Genomic DNA, 20569 nt, shown 5'->3' with positions numbered 1-20569 from the left:
AACCCCCTCGGCCAGCAGGTCGGAGCCCCGAGCGCCGGAAAGGATCCCGTGTAGGGAATCCTGGCATGGCCCCGGAGGTCCCAGGCCCGGCCGCTCCCCCCGCAGCGCCAAGCCGTGTCCCCTCCACGCGCATCGGGGCCCGGCGCCTCCAGCACCGCCGCGGTGCCAGTGTCAGACCCTCCTCCCCACGGAGAACTCCCTGCTGGCGTCCAGCCTAGGCCGGGGCGGCCGCCACAGCCCCACCGGGCTGGCCCCTCCTGCCAGGGACTCGTGCACATCCAGAAGGTCCCTCCTGATCCCTCTTCTCTCCGGGACCAACATTCCCCACTCCCTCAGGATCAGCATTCCCAACCCCCTCAGCCGCTCCGCGTCCCCTCTCCCCGTGCCGCCCTGGCCCCATCAATGGCGACGAACTCCAACTCCCATCATGCCCCGCCCCGGAACTTCCGGCCTCGCCCGCGCCATGACACCGCGCGCCTCCGCCGCCGCTTAAAGGGGCCGCGCTGTGTGCGAGGTGAGGGGGCGGGTTTGGGGGGTCCCGGTGTCCCCTCGGGGTCCCGGCGGGGTTCCGGTGTCCCCCCGGGGTGTCCCGGTGTCCCCCGGGCTGTCCCGGTGTCCCCAAAGGCCCGCGAGGAGGCGGCGGCGCTGCGCTGGGCCTGTCCCGCCGGGCCCGGGCCCGCGCTCGCCCTCAGCGCCCGCAGCTCCCGTCGCTGGCCCGGGAATCTTTTCCTTCCCCGGAGAGGAGAACCAGCCCCGGGAATTCCCCCCGCGGGGATTCGCGGGCGCGGGGAAGGAAGAAGTGACATTTATTCCCGGGTTTTCCTGCTTTTTTTGGTTTTGGTTTTTCCCCGGGTTTTGGGGCTCGCCGTGGTGCGGGACGTCCCTAGGGAGGGGGAATGGGGCGGGCTGGAAATCCTGGGAAAAGAATTCCAGTGGTTTGCCGGCGGCTGTGTCCAAGGGAAAGAGGGAATAAAGGGGAGCGGTGAATCAGGAATTCACCTGCGGCGGGGGAAATGAGGGATAAGTGGGATTCCTTCCCGGTTTTCCTGCCTCTGGAGGGTTTTTTCCGTGGGGGGGAATGAGGATTCCCGAGGCCCGGGAAAGGTTTTTGGGGCTGGATCAGGGTACAAGATAAGGAGCCCGAGATAACAGAGAGCGCCTTCCCTGGCACGGGTGTCCCTGGAAATGAGGAATTCCCCTGGAATTCTCTCCTTGAGCACCGACCCCGGCCAGGTGAGAGGCAGCCGTGGGAACGTCCCGAGTTTGGGGGGAATGAGCCCCGAGGGGGAATCGCGGAGCCCCTCGATGGAGGCTTTTCCCAGATCCCGGCGATTCCCGGTGTTCCCAGCCCCGCGGGATCCTCGGGAAACCCCCCGAAGGGATTTCTCCCCCCAAATCCCGTTCTCCTCCTCCTCGTCGTTGTTTTCCCAGATGGTTCCCGCCGGGCTCTGCCGTTAGGATGTTGGAGAACCGGGAGGAGGTGAGGAGCGCTCCCGGCTCTTTCCCAAATCCTGCGATTCGGGGTTGGTTGGGTTCTTGGGAATTCCGTCCCCGTGGATAATTCGTGGGAGCTGGGAATGTGGGAATGGGAATATGGGAATGGCTGGAAAAGCGGGAATGGCAATGGGAAAATGGGAATGGGAATATGGGAATGGCTGGAAAAGCAGGAATGGCAATGGGAAAATGGGAATGGGAATATGGGAATGGCTGGAAAAGCAGGAATGGCAATGGGAAAATGGGAATGGGAAAATGGGAATGGCTGGAAAAGCAGGAATGGGAATGGGAATATGGGAATATGGGAAAATGGGAATGGCTGGAAAAGCGGGAATGGCAATGGGAAAATGGGAATGGGAATATGGGAATGGCTGGAAAAGCAGGAATCGGGGGTGGATCCCGATTTTTGGAGCTCCCTGATCCCATTCCTGGGGAGCTGGAAAAGCAGGAATGCCAATGGGAATGGGAATGGCTGGACAAGCCGGAATAGGACGGGATGGATCCCATTCCCAGGAAGCTGGGGAAGCAGGGATGGGATGGGATGGGATGGGATGGGATGTTCCTGGAAACCCCGATCCCGTTCCTGGGAAGCTGAAAAGCAGGGATGGGGATGGGAATGCGTGGGAGGGGCTGGGGCTGCGTGGCGGAGCAGAGCTGCCGCCCCCTCCCGCAGGAGCTGACCACGGTGCGGGTGCAGGATCCCCGCGTGCACAACGAGGGCTCCTGGAATTCCTACGTGGATTACAAGATCTTCCTGCACGTGAGCCGGGAATGGGAATGGGATTGGGATTGGGATCGGCCCTGGGAGCGGCTGCGCAGCGGGATCGGCCCGAGCCGTGGGGGGAATCCTCGGGATCATCCTGGATTGGCTCCGGGATCGGCTCCGGGATCCGCAGTGACTGAGGCCCTGATCCTGCATCCCACGGAGAATTCCCACGGAGAATTCCCATGGAGAATTCCCACGGAGAATTCCCATCCTGGCTCCTCAGTGACTGAGGCCCTGATCCTGCATCCCACGGAGAATTCCCACGGAGAATTCCCATCCTGGCTCCTCAGATCCAGCCCCTCAATCCCGCCGAGGATTCCTACAGAAAATTCCCATCCCAGATCCCTCAGCCCTCAATGCCAGGGATGATTCCCATGGATAACTCCCAGGGATAATTCCCAGGGATAATTCCAACCCTGGATCCCTCAGTCACTGACATCCAGCCTCTCAATCCCAGGGACAATTCCCAGGGATAATTCCCAAGGATAACTCCTGTGGATGACCCCCAGGCACAATGAATTCCCAGGGCAATTCCCAGGGGTCATTCCTGTGGATAACTCCCGTGGATATCCCCCAGGGGCAATGAATTCCCAGGGGTCATTCCCATGGATAACTCCCGTGGATGACCCCCAGGCACAATGAATTCCCAGGACAATTCCCAGGGGTCATTCCCAAGGATAACTCCCGTGGATATCCCCCAGGCACAATGAATTCCCAGGACAATTCCCAGGGGTCATTCCCAAGGATAACTCCCGTGGATGACCCCCAGGGGCAATGAATTCCCAGAGACAATTCCCAAGGATAATTCCCAAGGATAACTCCCGTGGATAACTCCCGTGGATGACCCCCAGGCACAATGAATTCCCAGGGACATTCCCAGGGATAATTCCCATGGATAACTCCCGTGGATGACCCCCAGGCACAATGAATTCCCAGGACAATTCCCAGGGGTCATTCCCATTCCGTGTTTTCCCAGACCAACAGCAAGGCTTTCACGGCCAAGACCTCGTGCGTGCGGCGCCGCTACCGGGAGTTCGCCTGGCTGAGGAGGCAGCTCCAGAGAAACGCCGGCCTGGTGTGAGAATTCCCGGGATGAGCTCCGGGCGCTCCGGGATCGGGGGTCCCGGGGGAGCCGTGGCCGATTTCGCGCCGTTCCCGCAGGCCGGTGCCGGAGCTGCCCGGGAAATCCGGGATCTTCGTGGGAAGCACCGACGAGTTCATCGAGAGGCGGCGGCAGGGCCTGCAGCGCTTCCTGCAGAGGTGGCCGGCGCCTCTGGGAGTTCGGGGCCTGGGAATTCGGGATTTGGGAATTCGGGGCCTGGGAATTCGGGCTCTGGGAATTTGGGGTTTGGGAATTCGGGATTTGGGAATTCGGGGCCTGGGAATTCGGGGTCTGGGAATTCGGGATTTGGGAATTCGGGGTCTGGGAATTCGGGGTTTGGGAATTCGGGGTTTGGGAACTCGGGGTCTGGGAATTCGGGCTCTGGGAATTCGGGGTCTGGGAGTTTGGGGTTTGGGAATTGGGGGTCTGGGAATTCGGGGTCTGGGAATTCGGGATTTGGGAATTCGGGATTTGGGAATTCGGGTCCTGGGAATTCGGGGTTTGGGAATTCGGGGTTTGGGAACTCGGGGTCTGGGAATTCGGGGTCTGGGAATTCGGGGTCTGGGAATTCGGGGTTTGGGAACTCGGGGTCTGGGAATTCGGGGTCTGGGAATTCGGGGTTTGGGAATTCGGGGTCTGGGAATTCGGGGTCTGGGAATTCGGGGTTTGGGAGTTTGGGGTTTGGGAGTTTGGGGTTTGGGAATTTGGGGTTTGGGAATTTGGGGTTTGGGAATGCGGGGCCTGGGAATTCGGGGTCTGGGAGTTTGGGGTTTGGGAATTCGGGCTCTGGGAATTCGGGCTCTGGGAGTTTGGGGTTTGGGAATTCGGGGTTTGGGAATTTGGGGTCTGTGAGTGAGGTCTGGGGTCTGAGGTCTGGGATTGGGGTCTGGGGTCAGGTTTGGGGTTTGGGAGTGAGATTTGGGGTCTGGGGTCTGGGATTGGGGTCAGGTTTGGGGTTTGGGGTCTGGGAGTTGGGGTTTGGGAATTTGGGGTCTGAGATTGGGGTTTGGGGTCTGGGAGTGAGATTTGGAGTCAGGTTTGAGGTTTGGGAATTTGGGGTTGGGGTTTGGGGTCTGGAGTTGGGGTTTGGGAGTGAGGTTTGGGGTTTGAGGTCAGGTTTGGGGTTTGGGAGTTGATTGGGGATTTGGGGTTTGGGGTTCGGGGTTTGGGGTCTGGGCTTTAGGGTGCAGAGTTTGGGGTTTGGGGTGTGGGCTTTGTGTTTGGGGTCAGGTTTGGGGCGGGGGAAGGGCTGAGGGGAGGGGACAGCCCCCAGGGTGACCAGGAGGTGACAGCAGGGACGGCTGGGTGACCCTGCTGCCCGTTCCTGCTGTCCCTGTCCCCTCAGGGTGGGAGGTGACACAGGGTGACGCCAGAGGTGACACAGGGTGACACGGGGTGACGGAAGGTGACAGGGTGTCCCGTGTGTCCCCAGGGTGGTGCAGAGCGCCGTGCTGCTCTCCGACAGCCGCCTGCACCTGTTCCTGCAGAGCCAGCTGCCCGTGGCCGCCATCGAGGCCTGTGTGCAGGGCCGGGGGCCGCACTCGGTCACCGAGGCCATCCTGCGCCACGCCATGGCGCGGGGCGGGGACAGCGCGGGCCAGGCCTGGGGACAGCGCGGGGACAGCGCGGGCCGGGCCTGGGGACAGCGCGGGGACAGCCCCGGCCCGCCCGGAGCCAGGTAACGCCCGGGACGGGGACATGAGGGACAGCCCCGGGTCATCCCGGGTGACACCGTGTGACAGGACAGGGACAGGGACAGCCCCGGGTCATCCCGGGTGACACCGTGTGACAGAACAGGACAGGGACAGCCCCGGGTCATCCCGGGTGACACCGTGTGACAGGACAGGGACAGGGACAGCCCCGGGTCATCCCGGGTGACACCGTGTGACAGAACAGGGACAGGGACAGCCCCGGGTCATCCCGGGTGACACCGTGTGACAGGACAGGGACAGGGACAGCCCCGGGTCATCCCGGGTGACACCGTGTGACAGAACAGGGACAGGGACAGCCCCGGGTCATCCCGGGTGACACCGTGTGACAGAACAGGACAGGGACAGCCCCGGGTCATCCCGGGTGACACCGTGTGACAGAACAGAACAGGGACAGCCCCGGGTCATCCCGGGTGACACCGTGTGACAGAACGGGACAGGGACAGCCCCGGGTCATCCCGGGTGACACCGTGTGACAGAACGGGACAGGGACAGCCCCGGGTCATCCCGGGTGACACCGTGTGTCCCTGGGGTGGGAATTCCCCCTTTCCCGGCCTCGCTGTTCCCGCTGGGCTGGAGCTGCCCCCGAGGGGCTTTTCCCTGGAATTCCGGCCGTTCCCTGGATCCCTTTTCCCGCTCTCCTTTCCCAGCGGTGCCCTGGAGCGTTTCCCCTACTGGGGTGACTTTGGCACGGACGAGGCACGGCCGCCGAGCCCCGAGCGTCCGGCCGGACACGGAGTGACCGCTCGGGAGAGCCCGGAATTCCCGGAATTCCCAGCTGGACACGGAGCGACCCCTCTGGAGAGCCCGGAGGAGCCCCGCGAGGTCCAGCCAGACACGGAGTGACCCCTTGGGAGAGCCTGGAATTCCCGGAATTCCCAGCCGGACACGGGGTGACCCCTGTGCAGAGGCCGGAATTCCCGGAATTCCCAGCCGGACACGGGGTGACCCCTGTGCAGAGGCCGGAATTCCCGGAATTCCCAGCCGGACACGGGGTGACCCTGCAGCCCTCGCCGGGAGCGGTGTCAGCGTGGACTGGGATGGACTGGGCGGCACTGGGAATGCAGCCCCAGGCGTGGCCAGGCTCCCTCCCAGCAGATTCCCAATATTCCCTGGTATTCCCAGCGGTGTTGGCCTCACTCTGCTCCTGGCTCCGATCCCTCGGGAATCCCCAGACTGGGCTGGGATCCCTCGGGAATCCCCAAACCGGGAGAAGGGTGGGACGGGGCTGGAATTCGCGGCCCCTCTCCCGCCGGGGCTGCTCCAGGGAATTTTTTTTTGGGAGGGAAGCAGGAGCAGCCCCCGGGTGGGTTTGGTGCCCGCCCGTCCCTCAGCACGTGGTGTGGGCAGGAAATAAAAAGAAATAAAAAGAAATAAAAAGAAATAAAAAGAACTAGAACTAAATTCCAGCCGAGGTGCGGGAGATTTTCCCGGGTTCTCTTGGGCTCGGGGGTGGGAGAAGCGCCGGGAATTTGGGGGATTCGCGCCGGTTTTGGCTCCAGGGAAGGCCCGGGAAGGAGTTCAGGGCCCCGAGCGCGGCTGTGATTGGCCGAGCCCCTCATGAATATTCATTAACGTCATTAACATTCACGAGCCGGGCGCGGGGCCAGGGATCCTCCCAGAGTTTCGGGATCCGCTCTGAATCCAGGGATCCGCCCCAGAGGGCTCGGAGCCCGGGTCGGGAATTCCAGGGGCAGCTGGGAACAGTTTTCGGGAATAGCCGAGGGCCTGGAGCCCTGGCGCCCTCTAGCGGCCCCGCGGGCAAGGGCGGGAGGGGAGAGACCCGGGAAAAGCGGGAAAAGCGGGAAAAACGGGAAAAACGGGAAAAGCGGGAAAAACGGGAAAAACGGGAAATGACCGGGAAAAGCGGGAAAAACGGGAAAAGCGGGAGGAGGATGCGCTGGATTCACCCTCACTGCAAAGGGGCCATTCCCCGTCATTCCCAGATCATTCCCAGATGGTTCCTGATCATTCCTGATCGTTCCCAGATCGTTCTCAGGTCATTCCCAGAGCAGCCAAACTTGGAGAGGAGAAAGGGATTTATTGCGGGGGAACCCCCGGATTTGGGATCTCCGGGGAACTTGGGGTTGGCCCAGGAAAAGCGGGATCACGAGGCCGGGAGGTCTCCAGGGAATTCGGGGTTTTGGGAAGGGCGGGATGCGTGTCTGTTTCCCCATGGAACGGCTCCGGGAGGGATTGCTGGGATAAACCCGCTCGCTTCCAGCGCTGGGCCCGGCAGAGGCGGCCGCGGGTGGATCTAGTCCCGGAATGCCGTGGGATCTCTGGGATCTCTGGGATCTGTGGGATCTGGGATCCAGGGAATGCCGTGGGCCGGGCCGGCGTTGGCCCCGCGCTGCCGCTCCCGGTCCCACCTGCTCCAGGGACAACGGGGCACGGAGACACCACGGGGATGGATCCGTGAGCCCAAATCCCAAACCCCAAAATCCCAAATCCCAGATCCACACCCACAACCTGACCCCAAATCCCAAATCCCAAAATCCCAAATCCCAAATCCACACCCACAACCTGACCCCAAATCCCAAATCCCAAAATCCCAAATCCCACATCCACACCCACAACCTGACCCCAAATCCCAAATCCCAAAATCCCAAATCCCACCGCACAACCACAACCTGACCCCAAATCCCAAATCCCAAAATCCCAAATCCCAAATCCCAAAATCCCAAATCCCACATCCACACCCACAACCTGACCCCAAATCCCAAATCCCAAAATCCCAAATCCCAAATCCCAAAATCCCAAATCCCACCCCACACCCACAACCTGACCCCAAATCCCAAATCCCAAAATCCCAAATCCCACCGCACAACCACAACCTGACCCCAAATCCCAAAATCCCAAATCCCACCGCACAACCACAACCTGACCCCAAATCCCAAATCCCAAAATCCCAAATCCCAAATCCACACCCACAACCTGACCCCAAATCCCAAATCCCCAAATCCCAAATCCCACCGCAGAGCCAAAACCTGACCCCAAATCCCAGCTCCCAAATCGACACCCCAAACTCCAACCCCCGCAGCCCAAAGGTGACCCCGGGGCTCACCTGGGCCGGTCCCGCTCACTCCTCCAGCTCGAAGGCCGGCGTCAGGAATTCCATGGGAACGATCCCGATTTCCCGACCGCGCTCCCCGACCCACCAACCGTACCCGGGGTACTCCTGTGGGGCCGGGCCGGGGGTCAGAGCCCGAACCCCACAGGGACACCCCGAACCCCACAGACACACCCCGAACCCCACAGACACACCCCAAACCCCACAGGGACACCCCGAACCCCACAGACACACCCCGAACCCCACAGGGACACCCCGAACCCCACAGACACACCCCGAACCCCACAGACACACCCCGAACCCCACAGGGACACCCCGAACCCCACAGGGACACCCCGAACCCCACAGACACACCCCGAACCCCACAGACACACCCCGAACCCCACAGGGACACCCCGAACCCCACAGACACACCCCGAACCCCACAGGGACACCCCGAACCCCACAGGGACACCCCGAACCCCACAGACACACCCCGAACCCCACAGACACACCCCGAACCCCACAGGGACACCCCGAACCCCACAGACACACCCCGGACCCCACAGGGACACCCCAAACCCCACAGACACACCCCAAACCCCACAGGGACACCCCGAACCCCACAGGGACACCCCGAACCCCACAGACACACCCCGAACCCCACAGACACACCCCGAACCCCACAGGGACACCCCAAACCCCACAGACACACCCCGAACCCCACAGGGACACCCCGAACCCCACAGACACACCCCGAACCCCACAGGGACACCCCGAACCCCACAGACACACCCCGAACCCCACAGGGACACCCCAAACCCCACAGACACACCCCGAACCCCACAGGGACACCCCGAACCCCACAGACACACCCCGAACCCCACAGACACACCCCGAACCCCACAGACACACCCCGAACCCCACAGGGACACCCCAAACCCCACAGGAACACCCCGAACCCCACAGACACACCCCGAACCCCACAGGGACACCCCAAACCCCACAGGGACACCCCGAACCCCACAGACACACCCCAAACCCCACAGGAACACCCCGAACCCCACAGACACACCCCGAACCCCACAGGGACACCCCGAACCCCACAGACACACCCCGAACCCCACAGACACACCCCGAACCCCACAGACACACCCCGAACCCCACAGGGACACCCCGAACCCCACAGGGACACCCCGAACCCCACAGGAACACCCCGAACCCCACAGGGACACCCCGAACCCCACAGACACACCCCGAACCCCACAGGGACACCCCGAACCCCACAGGGACACCCCGAACCCCACAGACACACCCCGAACCCCACAGACACACCCCGAACCCCACAGGGACACCCCGAACCCCACAGACACACCCCGAACCCCACAGGGACACCCCAAACCCCACAGACACACCCCGAACCCCACAGGAACACCCCGAACCCCACAGACACACCCCGAACCCCACAGGGACACCCCGAACCCCACAGGGACACCCCGAACCCCACAGACACACCCCGAACCCCACAGGGACACCCCGAACCCCACAGACACACCCCGAACCCCACAGACACACCCCGAACCCCACAGGGACACCCCGAACCCCACAGGGACACCCCGAACCCCACAGACACACCCCGAACCCCACAGACACACCCCGAACCCCACAGGGACACCCCGAACCCCACAGACACACCCCGAACCCCACAGGGACACCCCGAACCCCACAGGGACACCCCGAACCCCACAGACACACCCCGAACCCCACAGACACACCCCGAACCCCACAGGGACACCCCGAACCCCACAGACACACCCCGGACCCCACAGGGACACCCCAAACCCCACAGACACACCCCAAACCCCACAGGGACACCCCGAACCCCACAGGGACACCCCGAACCCCACAGACACACCCCGAACCCCACAGACACACCCCGAACCCCACAGGGACACCCCAAACCCCACAGACACACCCCGAACCCCACAGGGACACCCCGAACCCCACAGGGACACCCCGAACCCCACAGACACACCCCGAACCCCACAGGGACACCCCGAACCCCACAGACACACCCCGAACCCCACAGACACACCCCGAACCCCACAGGGACACCCCGAACCCCACAGACACACCCCGAACCCCACAGGGACACCCCAAACCCCACAGGAACACCCCGAACCCCACAGACACACCCCGAACCCCACAGGGACACCCCGAACCCCACAGACACACCCCGAACCCCACAGACACACCCCGAACCCCACAGGGACACCCCGAACCCCACAGGGACACCCCGAACCCCACAGGAACACCCCGAACCCCACAGGGACACCCCGAACCCCACAGACACACCCCGAACCCCACAGGGACACCCCGAACCCCACAGGGACACCCCGAACCCCACAGACACACCCCGAACCCCACAGACACACCCCGAACCCCACAGGGACACCCCGAACCCCACAGACACACCCCGAACCCCACAGGGACACCCCAAACCCCACAGACACACCCCGAACCCCACAGGAACACCCCGAACCCCACAGACACACCCCGAACCCCACAGGGACACCCCGAACCCCACAGACACACCCCGAACCCCACAGACACACCCCGAACCCCACAGGGACACCCCGAACCCCACAGACACACCCCGAACCCCACAGGGACACCCCGAACCCCACAGGGACACCCCAAACCCCACAGACACACCCCGAACCCCACAGACACACCCCGAACCCCACAGGGACACCCCAAACCCCACAGGGACACCCCGAACCCCACAGACACACCCCAAACCCCACAGGAACACCCCGAACCCCACAGACACACCCCGAACCCCACAGGGACACCCCGAACCCCACAGACACACCCCGAACCCCACAGACACACCCCGAACCCCACAGGGACACCCCGAACCCCACAGGGACACCCCGAACCCCACAGGAACACCCCGAACCCCACAGGGACACCCCGAACCCCACAGACACACCCCGAACCCCACAGACACACCCCGAACCCCACAGGGACACCCCGAACCCCACAGGGACACCCCGAACCCCACAGACACACCCCAAACCCCACAGGAACACCCCGAACCCCACAGGGACACCCCAAACCCCACAGACACACCCCGAACCCCACAGGGACACCCCAAACCCCACAGGGACACCCCGAACCCCACAGGAACACCCCGAACCCCACAGGGACACCCCGAACCCCACAGACACACCCCGAACCCCACAGGGACACCCCGAACCCCACAGGGACACCCCGAACCCCACAGACACACCCCAAACCCCACAGGGACACCCCGAACCCCACAGACACAGCCCGAACCCCACAGACACACCCCGAACCCCACAGGGACACCCCGAACCCCACAGGGACACCCCGAACCCCACAGACACACCCCGAACCCCACAGACACACCCCGAACCCCACAGGGACACCCCGAACCCCACAGACACACCCCGAACCCCACAGGGACACCCCGAACCCCACAGACACACCCCGAACCCCACAGACACACCCCGAACCCCACAGGGACACCCCGAACCCCACAGACACACCCCGAACCCCACAGGGACACCCCGAACCCCACAGACACACCCCGAACCCCACAGGGACACCCCGAACCCCACAGACACACCCCGAACCCCACAGACACACCCCGAACCCCACAGACACACCCCGAACCCCACAGGGACACCCCGAACCCCACAGACACACCCCGAACCCCACAGGGACACCCCGAACCCCACAGACACACCCCGAACCCCACAGACACACCCCGAACCCCACAGGGACACCCCGAACCCCACAGACACACCCCGAACCCCACAGGGACACCCCGAACCCCACAGGGACACCCCGAACCCCACAGGGACACCCCAATCCCACTTGAGCAATCCTGGTTTTGTTTTTGTTTTGTTTTAATCCTTCTCTGCTGAATCTCGGGATGAATCCCGGGATTTTTTCACATCCAAGGGGATGGAATAAAACCCCAAACTCCGGGGGGTGGGGGGGGATTCGGGGTCTGAATTTATCCCCAAAATCCAAATTTATCCCCCAAATCCGAATTTATCCCCAAATCTGAGTTTATCCCCCAAATCCGAATTTATCCCCCAAATCCGAGTTTATCCCCCAAATCCGCGTCTGTCCCCAAAATCCAAATTTATCCCCCAAATCCGAATGTATCCCCCAAATCCAAGTTTATCCCCCAAATCCGAATGTATCCCCCAAATCTGCATTTATCCCCCAAATCCGAATTTATCCCCAAATCCAAATTTATCCCCCAAATCTGAATTTATCCCCAAATCTGAGTTTATCCCCCAAATCCACGTTTATCCCCCAAATCCACGTTTATCCCCCAAATCCGAATTTATCCCCAAATCTGAATGTATCCCCCAAATCCACGTTTATCCCCCAAATCCGAATTTATCCCCCAAATCCGCGTTTATCCCCCAAATCCACGTTTATCCCCCAAATCCGCGTTTATCCCCCAAATCCACGTTTATCCCCCAAATCCACGTTTATCCCCCAAATCCGAATTTATCCCCCAAATCCGCGTTTACCCCCAAAGCCGCGCCGCGATCCCAACCCCCCCTTTGGCGATCCCGACGTAAACCACAGCGAAAGGCAATTCCTCGTCCGCTGGACGCGGGGCCAAGGCCGGGAGGGATCCCGGGGATCCCGCGCCTCGGCGGGCCCGGCACCGCCGCCGCCGCCAGCCCCGTCCCCCCGCGCGGCGCCGGCAAGAATCAAACGCGCGTTAAACCCGCCGGCGACAACGCTCCGCTCCCCGAGCCGCGCTGCCAAATTGCCGCGCGCCGCCTCGCGCAGATGTTCGTTAATTGTGCCGGGTTTATTAAACCGTTAACGCCCCAGCCCCGGCTGAACTCTGCTCCGCTCCTTTCCCTCTTCCCCCGGCTCCGTGGAATTCCTGGGATCGGGTTTTTGGGGGGGAAGAGGGAGAGGATTGGGGTTTGGTTAATTAGGCCTTGATGAGGGGAGGGAATTCCGAGGGGGTTTTGGGGGAAGGGCTGGGAAGGAGATGCCGGGTGGAAAAAAGGGGGTGGGAGGGGTGGGGGGGGGTACTGGGAGCACTGGGAACACTGGGAGGAACTGGGAACACGGAATACTGGGAGCACTGGGAGCACTGGGAAGCAGAGCAGTGTCCTCCCCATTCCCAGGGATCTGCAGGAATCAGGAAATCGGGAATCCGGCACCTTTGCGAGGTTGGGAATTTGGATTTGGGGTGACCCCAACTCCGTCGGCCCTATCCCAGGAATCCTCAAACTGGGAATCCCGTCCCATCCCACCGGGATCCATCCCAGGAGGGTCCAGGTGTCCTATCCCACCGGGATCCGTCCCATCCCATTGGGGTCTCCATGGATCCAATCGGGATCCAGGTGTCCCATCCCACCGGGATCCATCCCACCAGGATTCAGGTGTCCCATCCCACCGGGATCCATCCCATCCCACATCCCAATGACCCCGGATTCATCCCATCCACCATTTCCCCGTCCCAAACACCCAACCACAACCACCCCACCCCACTGGGGTGACACCGGTCTGGCACCGGGCTGACACTGGGGTGACACCAGGGTGACACCAGGGTGACACCGGGGTGACACTGGGGTGACACCAGGGTGACACCAGGGTGACACCGGGGTGACACTGGGGTGACACCAGGGTGACACCAGGGTGACACCGGGGTGACACTGGGCTGACACCGGGGTGACACCGGTCTGGCACCGGGGTGACACCGGGGTGACACCGGGGTGACACCGGGCTGGCACCGGGGTGACACCGGGGTGACACTGGGGTGACACCGGGCTGACACTGGGGTGACACCGGGCTGGCACCGGGCTGGCACTGGGGTGACACCGGGCTGGCACCGGGGTGACACCGGGGTGACACTGGGGTGACACCGGGCTGACACCGGGCTGGCACCGGGCTGGCACCGGGCTGGCACCGGGCTGACACCGGGGTGACCGCCACCGCCTCCGGCCCCGCCGGCCCGAAGCGCCGCCAAGGCCCGGGATTGATCTTAATTCCCGCGCCGAGCCCGCGGCCGGGGCGCGGCGGAGGGACGCGTTTCAGCCGCCGGGCCCATCTGCGCCGCGCTCCCGCCGCCCGCCCCGAGAGAGGCGCCGCCGCAGCTCCGCGTCGCCTTTAGTGCTCTCCTAAATCAGCTCCCGGCGCGCCGGGGCCCGTTGCCGCCGCGCCGCCGGGTCACGGCGAGGGCACGGCGCGACGGGCGGGCGGGGGCCGCGGGCGATGGGGGCCGGGGGGCTGCCGGCGGTTCTGGGGGTCCGCGGGTTCGGGGAGACGGGGGGAGCGAGGATGAAAATGAAAATAGAAATAGAAATAGAAATAGAAATAGAAATAGAAATAGAAATAGAAATAGAAATAGAAATAGAAATAGAAATAGAAATAGAAATAGAAATGGTTCCTGGGAGGGGTTTGGGGTGCCGGGGGGCTGCCGGTGGTTTTGGGGGTCCGCGGGTTCGGGGAGACGGGGGCAGCGAGAATGAAAATGAAAATGAAAATGAAAATGAAAATGAAAATGAAAATAAAAATAAAAATAAAAATATAAATGTAAATATAAATATAAATATAAATATAAATGTAAATGGTTCCTGGGAGGGGTTTGGGGGGCCGGGGAGGCTGCCGCGGTCTGGGGGTCCGCGGGTTCGGGGAGAGGGGGGGGGAGCGAAAATGAAAATGAAAATAAACATGAAAATATAAATATAAATATAAATATAAATATAAATATAAATATAAATATAAATATAAATATAAATATAAATGTAAATATAAATATAAATGGTTCCTGGGAGGGGTTTGGGGTTCGGGGAGACTGCCGGTGGTTTGGGGGTCCGCGGGTTGGGGGGGAGAGGGGGGTGAGCGAGAATGAAAATAAAAATAAAAATGAAAATGAAAATAAAAATGGAAATTGTTGCTGGGGCATTCTGGGGGTTCAGGGATGCAGGGTTTGGGGGGACGCTCGGGATCCCGGGACGTTTGGGGTCCGGCGCCTTCACCAGTGCCGGGATGATCCAGGGGTACCGGGGAGTTCGGGGTTCCAGGGACGAGCAGGGGGATCTGGAGTGTCGGGGATGCGGGAATTCGGGGTGAGACCTGCGGGGATTCGGGGTGAGATCTGCGGGAATTCGGGGTGACATCTGCGGGAATTCGGGGTGAGATCTGCCGGAATTTGGGGTAAAACCTGCGGGAATTTGGGCTGAAACCAGCCGGAATGGGGTAAAACCAGCCGGAATCGGGGTGAAGCCAGGCGGAGCGGGGGCTCCCCGGGATTTCAGAAATGCAGAATTTGGGGTGAAGCCAGCCGGAATTTGGGGTGAAGCCAGGCGGAATTTGGGGTGAAGCCAGGCGGAATTTGGGGTGAGGCCAGCCGGAATTTGGGGTGAAACCAGCCGGAATTTGGGGTGAAGCCAGGCGGAATTTGGGGTGAAGCCAGGCGGAATTTGGGGTGAGGCCAGCCGGAATTTGGGGTGAAACCAGCCGGAATTTGGGGTGAAGCCAGGCGGAATTTGGGGTGAAGCCAGGCGGAATTTGGGGTGAGGCCAGCCGGAATTTGGGGTGAAACCAGCCGGAATTTGGGGTGAAGCCAGGCGGAATTTGGGGTGAAGCCAGCCGGAATTTGGGGTGAGGCCAGCCGGAATTTGGGGTGAAACCAGCCGGAATTTGGGGTGAAGCCAGGCGGAATTTGGGGTGAAGCCAGGCGGAATTTGGGGTGAGGCCAGCCGGAATTTGGGGTGAAACCAGCCGGAATTTGGGGTGAAACCAGCCGGAATTTGGGGTGAAGCCAGGCGGAATTTGGGGTGAGGCCAGCCGGAATTTGGGGTGAAACCAGCCGGAATTTGGGGTGAGGCCAGCCGGAATTTGGGGTGAAGCCAGCCGGAATTTGGGGTGAAGCCAGCCGGAATCGGGGTGAGGCCAGCCGGAATTTGGGGTGAAGCCAGGCGGAATCGGGGTGAGACCAGCCGGAATTTGGGGTGAAATCAGCCGGAATTTGGGGTGAAATCAGCCGGAATTTGGGGTGAAGCCAGCCGGAATCGGGGTGAGACCAGCCGGAACGCGGCTCCCCCATCCCGGCCCTGATCCCGGGGCTCCCCCGGCCCGGGAGCTCCGGCCGCATCCCCCGCGTTGTCCCGGAGACCGGGCCCGGCATCGCCGCCGCTCCCCGGGGGCGGCTCCACCTGCGGCCCCGGCGGGGTCAGCGCGGGGCCGGCAGAATTAATGAAGGCGGCCGCTAATGAGCTGGCGGCGGCTGTTGATGCTCTCTCCGTGTGTCGGGGGCACTCACATTTCCCGAGCTCATTATGGGCTGCAATTAAAGGCTGCGGCACCGCCAGATATTTAAACTCTTTTTTTTTTTTTGCCTTTTTCTTTCCTTTTTTTTCTTTTTTTCTTTTTTTTTCCCCCCTTCCCCCGCCTCTCTCGTTTAAATTAGCATTTTAATAACGCCGCTGCCGAGAGCGGGGGAAAACAACACCAAAAAAAAAATAATAAAATAAATAAATTGGCCGTTTTTCACCGGTAAAACTTGCCCGGCTCGAGGTGAGACGTTAATGGCAGAGTTGTGAGGGAGAGAAGGGGAAAAAAAAAAAATGATCCTTTGTCGTTTATCCCAGCGGGGGGAAAAAAAAATAAAAGGGGAAAAAATGAAATGAAATGAAATAAAAAACCGGGAGTGGTTTTTCTTTGGCTGATGGCACGCTCTGGTTCCGGGATTTGCTCCGCGGCCGAGTAGTTCTGGCTTTGGAGTGGCGGCTGATGGAGCTCGGAGCCGCGGGGAGGGTTTGGGAAAATTCCATCCCGGATCCCCGGGGAAGGGAGCGGGGGGCGGATTTGGGAGCAGCAAGTGCCGGTTCTGGGATGGATCCGGTCAAAAATCCCCAGTCAAAATCCCATCGAAAAATTCCACCCAAAAAAATCGGATCCAAAAAAAAAAAAAATCTGATCCCAAATCCCATCAGAAATCCCGATCAAAAATCCCATTAAAAAAAAAATCGGATCGAAAATCCCGATTAAAAATCCCATTAAAAAAAATCTGATCCCAAATCTCATCAAAAATCCTGATCAAAAATCCCACTAAAAAAAAAAATCGGATCAAAAATCCTGATCAAAAATCCCATTAAAAAAAATCTGAACCCAAATCCCACCAAAAATCCTGGTTAAAAATCCCATTTAAAAAAATCGGATCAAAAATCCCGATTAAAAATTCCATTAAATAAAATCTGATCCCAAATCCCATCAAAAATCCTGATCAAAAATCCTATTAAATAAAATCTGATCCCAAATCCCATCAAAAATCCCGGTTAAAAATCCCATTAAATAAAATCTGATCCCAAATCCCATCAAAAATCCCGGTTAAAAATCCCGATTTAAAATCCCGTCCAAAAAAAATCCGACCAAGAAGGATCTGATCCCGAATCCGATCCAAAATCCCACCAAAAATCCCTTTCCGGAGCCAACGCCGGGGTCCCTCCCCCTTCCAAAGGTCCCGGCGGCGATCCCCTGGGATTCCCTGGATTTGGGGAATGGGATTGGGGACACTTGAACCTCCCAGGTTTATCGGGGATTTGCAGAACCGCCCCTTTCCTTCCCGGATTTCCCCCAAATCCCGATCCCGACCTCCTCCTTTCCCTGCAGGATCCCCCATCCCGGTCATTTGGTGATCCTAAATCCCAGGGCTTGGGAATTTTAGGGAAGAACCTGGTCCTCTTCCCAAGTTTTTGGTCAAATCCCAAATCCCGATCCCAAAGTGCCGCTGGCTCCTTCCAGCAGGATTCAGGATCCCGATTGTTGGGTGATCCCAAAGCGCCGGGGTTGGGAATTCTGGGGTTGGGAATTCTGGGGGTTTTCCTTTGGGATTGGGAATTCTGGGATTTTCCTTTGGGGTTGGGAATTTTGGGGTTTTTCCTTCAAGGTTGGGGATTTTGTTTTTTTTTTTTCCTTGGGATTGGGAATTTTGGGAGTTTTTCCATCGGGATTGGGAATTTTGGGGGTTTTTTCCTGTGGGGTTGGTGCGAGGAATGTGGGAATAGGGGGAGGGGCCCCTTGGGAGGGCTGGGAGAGGGGCCTGGACTGGGACTGGGAGAACTGGGAGAACTGGGAATGGGGGAAACTGGGAGAACTGGGAGAACTGGGAGAACTGGGAGAACTGGGAATGGGGAGAACTGGGAGAACTGGGAATGGGGAGAACTGGGAGAACTGGGAATGGGGGAAACTGGGAGAACTGGGAGAACTGGGAGAACTGGGAATGGGAGAACTGGGAGAACTGGGATTGGGGGAACTGGGAGAACTGGGAATGGGGAGAACTGGGAGAACTGGGAATGGGGAGAACTGGGAGAACTGGGACTGGGGGAACTGGGAGAACTGGGAGAACTGGGAGAACTGGGAATGGGAGAACTGGGAGAACTGGGACTGGGGGAACTGGGAGAACTGGGAGAACTGGGATTGGGAGAACTGGGAGAACTGGGACTGGGGGAACTGGGAGAACTGGGAGAACTGGGAGAACTGGGAGAACTGGGATCTCCCATCCCACAGCCCAGAAGCCCCGATCCATCGGGGGACACATTTCCAGCTTGAAAAAGGGATTTGAAAACCCCGGGAATAAAGGGCGGGATCAGCGGGGTTTGGACCCGGGGAATTCCCGATTTCCCCCCGGATCCAGACTCTCCCCATCCCAGATTTCCTCCCCTCGGCGTTTTGTTTTTTGGGATCGTTTTAAATTCGGGATTAATCTGGGATCTGAGGGAAGGGGTTGGGAATTCCAGAGGGAGCCGAGCCTGGCAATCTCTGGAATTCCCGCCGGGATTTGGGATCAGCACCGGGAAAAGGAGCCCGGGGATTTCTGGGATTTCCGGGATTTCTGGGATTTCCGGGATTTCGGGGATTTCAGCCTTTCCTGGGATGTTTCATTCCCGGTTTTTTATTTTTCCCCTCCGCAGTTTCTGTGTTTTTCCCTCTGTTTTTTTTCCATGGAAAAATTCCCGAATCTGCCGGCAGGGGCGGGGGTGGATGGATGGAATGGAGGCAGGAGAGGGAGAAGAGAAAAGAAAAATAATTTTAAAAAAGAGCAAATATCAGATGTAAAAAAATAAAATAAAATAAAGTGAAATAAAATAAAATAAAATAAAATAAAGTAAAATAAAATAAAATAAAATAAAATAAAAAATAGAATAAAATAAAGTAAAATAAAATAAAATATAAAATAAAATAAAATAAAATATAAAATAAAATAACATAAAATAAAGTAAAATAAAATAAAATAAAATATAAAATAAAATATAAAATAAAATATAAAATAAAATAAAATATAAAATAAAATAAAATAAAGTGAAATAAAATAAAATAAAATAAAATAAAATAAAATAAAATAAAATAAAAAAGATAAAATAAAATACAATAAAATAAAATAAAATACAATAAAGTAAAATAAAATAAAATAAAGTAAAATAAAATAAAATAAAATAAAATAAAATAAGATAAAATAAAATATAAAATATAAAATAAAATAAAATAAAGTAAAATAAAATAAAATAAAATAAAAGTATAAAGATGAAAATAGAAAAGATAAAAAAGAGACAACAATTTAAAAAAGCTGAAGTGGAAAGCGCGAAACGCAAACCAGCGAACAGAAAACTTGAAACGGAAACGATGAAAAATTCAAGTGCAAAATCTAAAACCGAAAGTGCGAAATGTGGCGGGCGAAATTAAATCCCGAGTAAAAAAGACGCAAAACGAAAAACGTAAAAAAAAAAAAAAATAAAATAAAGTGCGAAATGTGAAAAAAACCCAACGAAACCGGATCAAAAGGTTGGAAGTGTAAAGACGGGAAAGGTGGAGAGGGGGAGAAGAGCGGGAGGGGCCGGGGGGACTCGCGGCGCTTCTCAGGGAAAACCGGCGGAGGGACCGGGATCCCGAATCCCAGCGGGAAAAGCCGGGAGGGGGAGGGGAAGGGCCGCCCGCCCCCGTTAATGAGCCGCTAATGAGCTCCCCCCGCCCGTGCCCGCGTCACCCGCCTGGGCCCAGAAAGGCTCGTTCACCCCTTCGCCCACCTGTGCGCTTATTAATTAGTGATGAATTAATGAGTCACTAATGGGTTAATTCACCTCTTCGCTTTCCTGTTCGCTGATTAATTTATTCCCGATTTATTTCCCCTCTTTGTTTATTAATGAACGTGAATTTATCTATCTGTTTCCTAATCTATAATGGATTTAAATATCTGTTTATTCATTAATAATTGACATTAATTTACCTGTTTGTTTACCCGCTCATTTATTAATTAATTATCTATTTATTTCCCTCTTTTTTATTGATTGATTAAGGGTTTTTTTACCTGTTTATTTATTAATTGATTAACATAAATTTTCCCTGTTCATTTATTAATTTACAATTAATTT

At 58.0% G+C, this 20569-nt stretch overlaps 2 protein-coding genes across 2 annotated transcripts in view; one reads left to right on the top strand and one right to left on the bottom strand.

Moving 5' to 3' along the window:
* Positions 1 to 455: 455 nt before the first annotated feature.
* SNX11 (sorting nexin 11) lies at positions 456 to 6017 on the top strand. Its single transcript, XM_066205115.1, has 7 exons — positions 456 to 514; positions 1432 to 1480; positions 2168 to 2254; positions 3237 to 3337; positions 3422 to 3520; positions 4795 to 5040; positions 5722 to 6017. The coding sequence occupies exons 2-7, from the start codon at positions 1460 to 1462 to the stop codon at positions 5915 to 5917; spliced, it is 750 nt and encodes a 249-aa protein (XP_066061212.1). The 5' UTR covers positions 456 to 514; positions 1432 to 1459; the 3' UTR covers positions 5918 to 6017.
* Positions 6018 to 7362: 1345 nt separating this feature from the next.
* Positions 7363 to 20569, bottom strand: part of LOC136301688 (src kinase-associated phosphoprotein 1-like) — a 105713-nt gene continuing 92506 nt past the window's right edge. Inside the window, exons 13-14 of the mRNA XM_066204811.1 lie at positions 8139 to 8252; positions 7363 to 7443 (exon numbers count right to left, since the gene is read on the bottom strand). Coding sequence (XP_066060908.1) covers positions 8154 to 8252 — 99 coding nt within the window. The 3' untranslated portion in view covers positions 7363 to 7443; positions 8139 to 8153. The remainder of the gene's footprint in view (positions 7444 to 8138; positions 8253 to 20569) is intronic.

The sequence above is a fragment of the Chamaea fasciata genome, unplaced genomic scaffold (assembly GCF_029207755.1).
Source record: "Chamaea fasciata isolate MVZ Bird 193981 ecotype frontalis unplaced genomic scaffold, bChaFas1.0.hap1 SCAF_27, whole genome shotgun sequence".
Lineage (NCBI taxonomy): Eukaryota > Metazoa > Chordata > Aves > Passeriformes > Sylviidae > Chamaea > Chamaea fasciata.
Note: the sequence above shows the minus strand (reverse complement) of the source record. Positions and strands in the feature narration are given on the sequence as shown.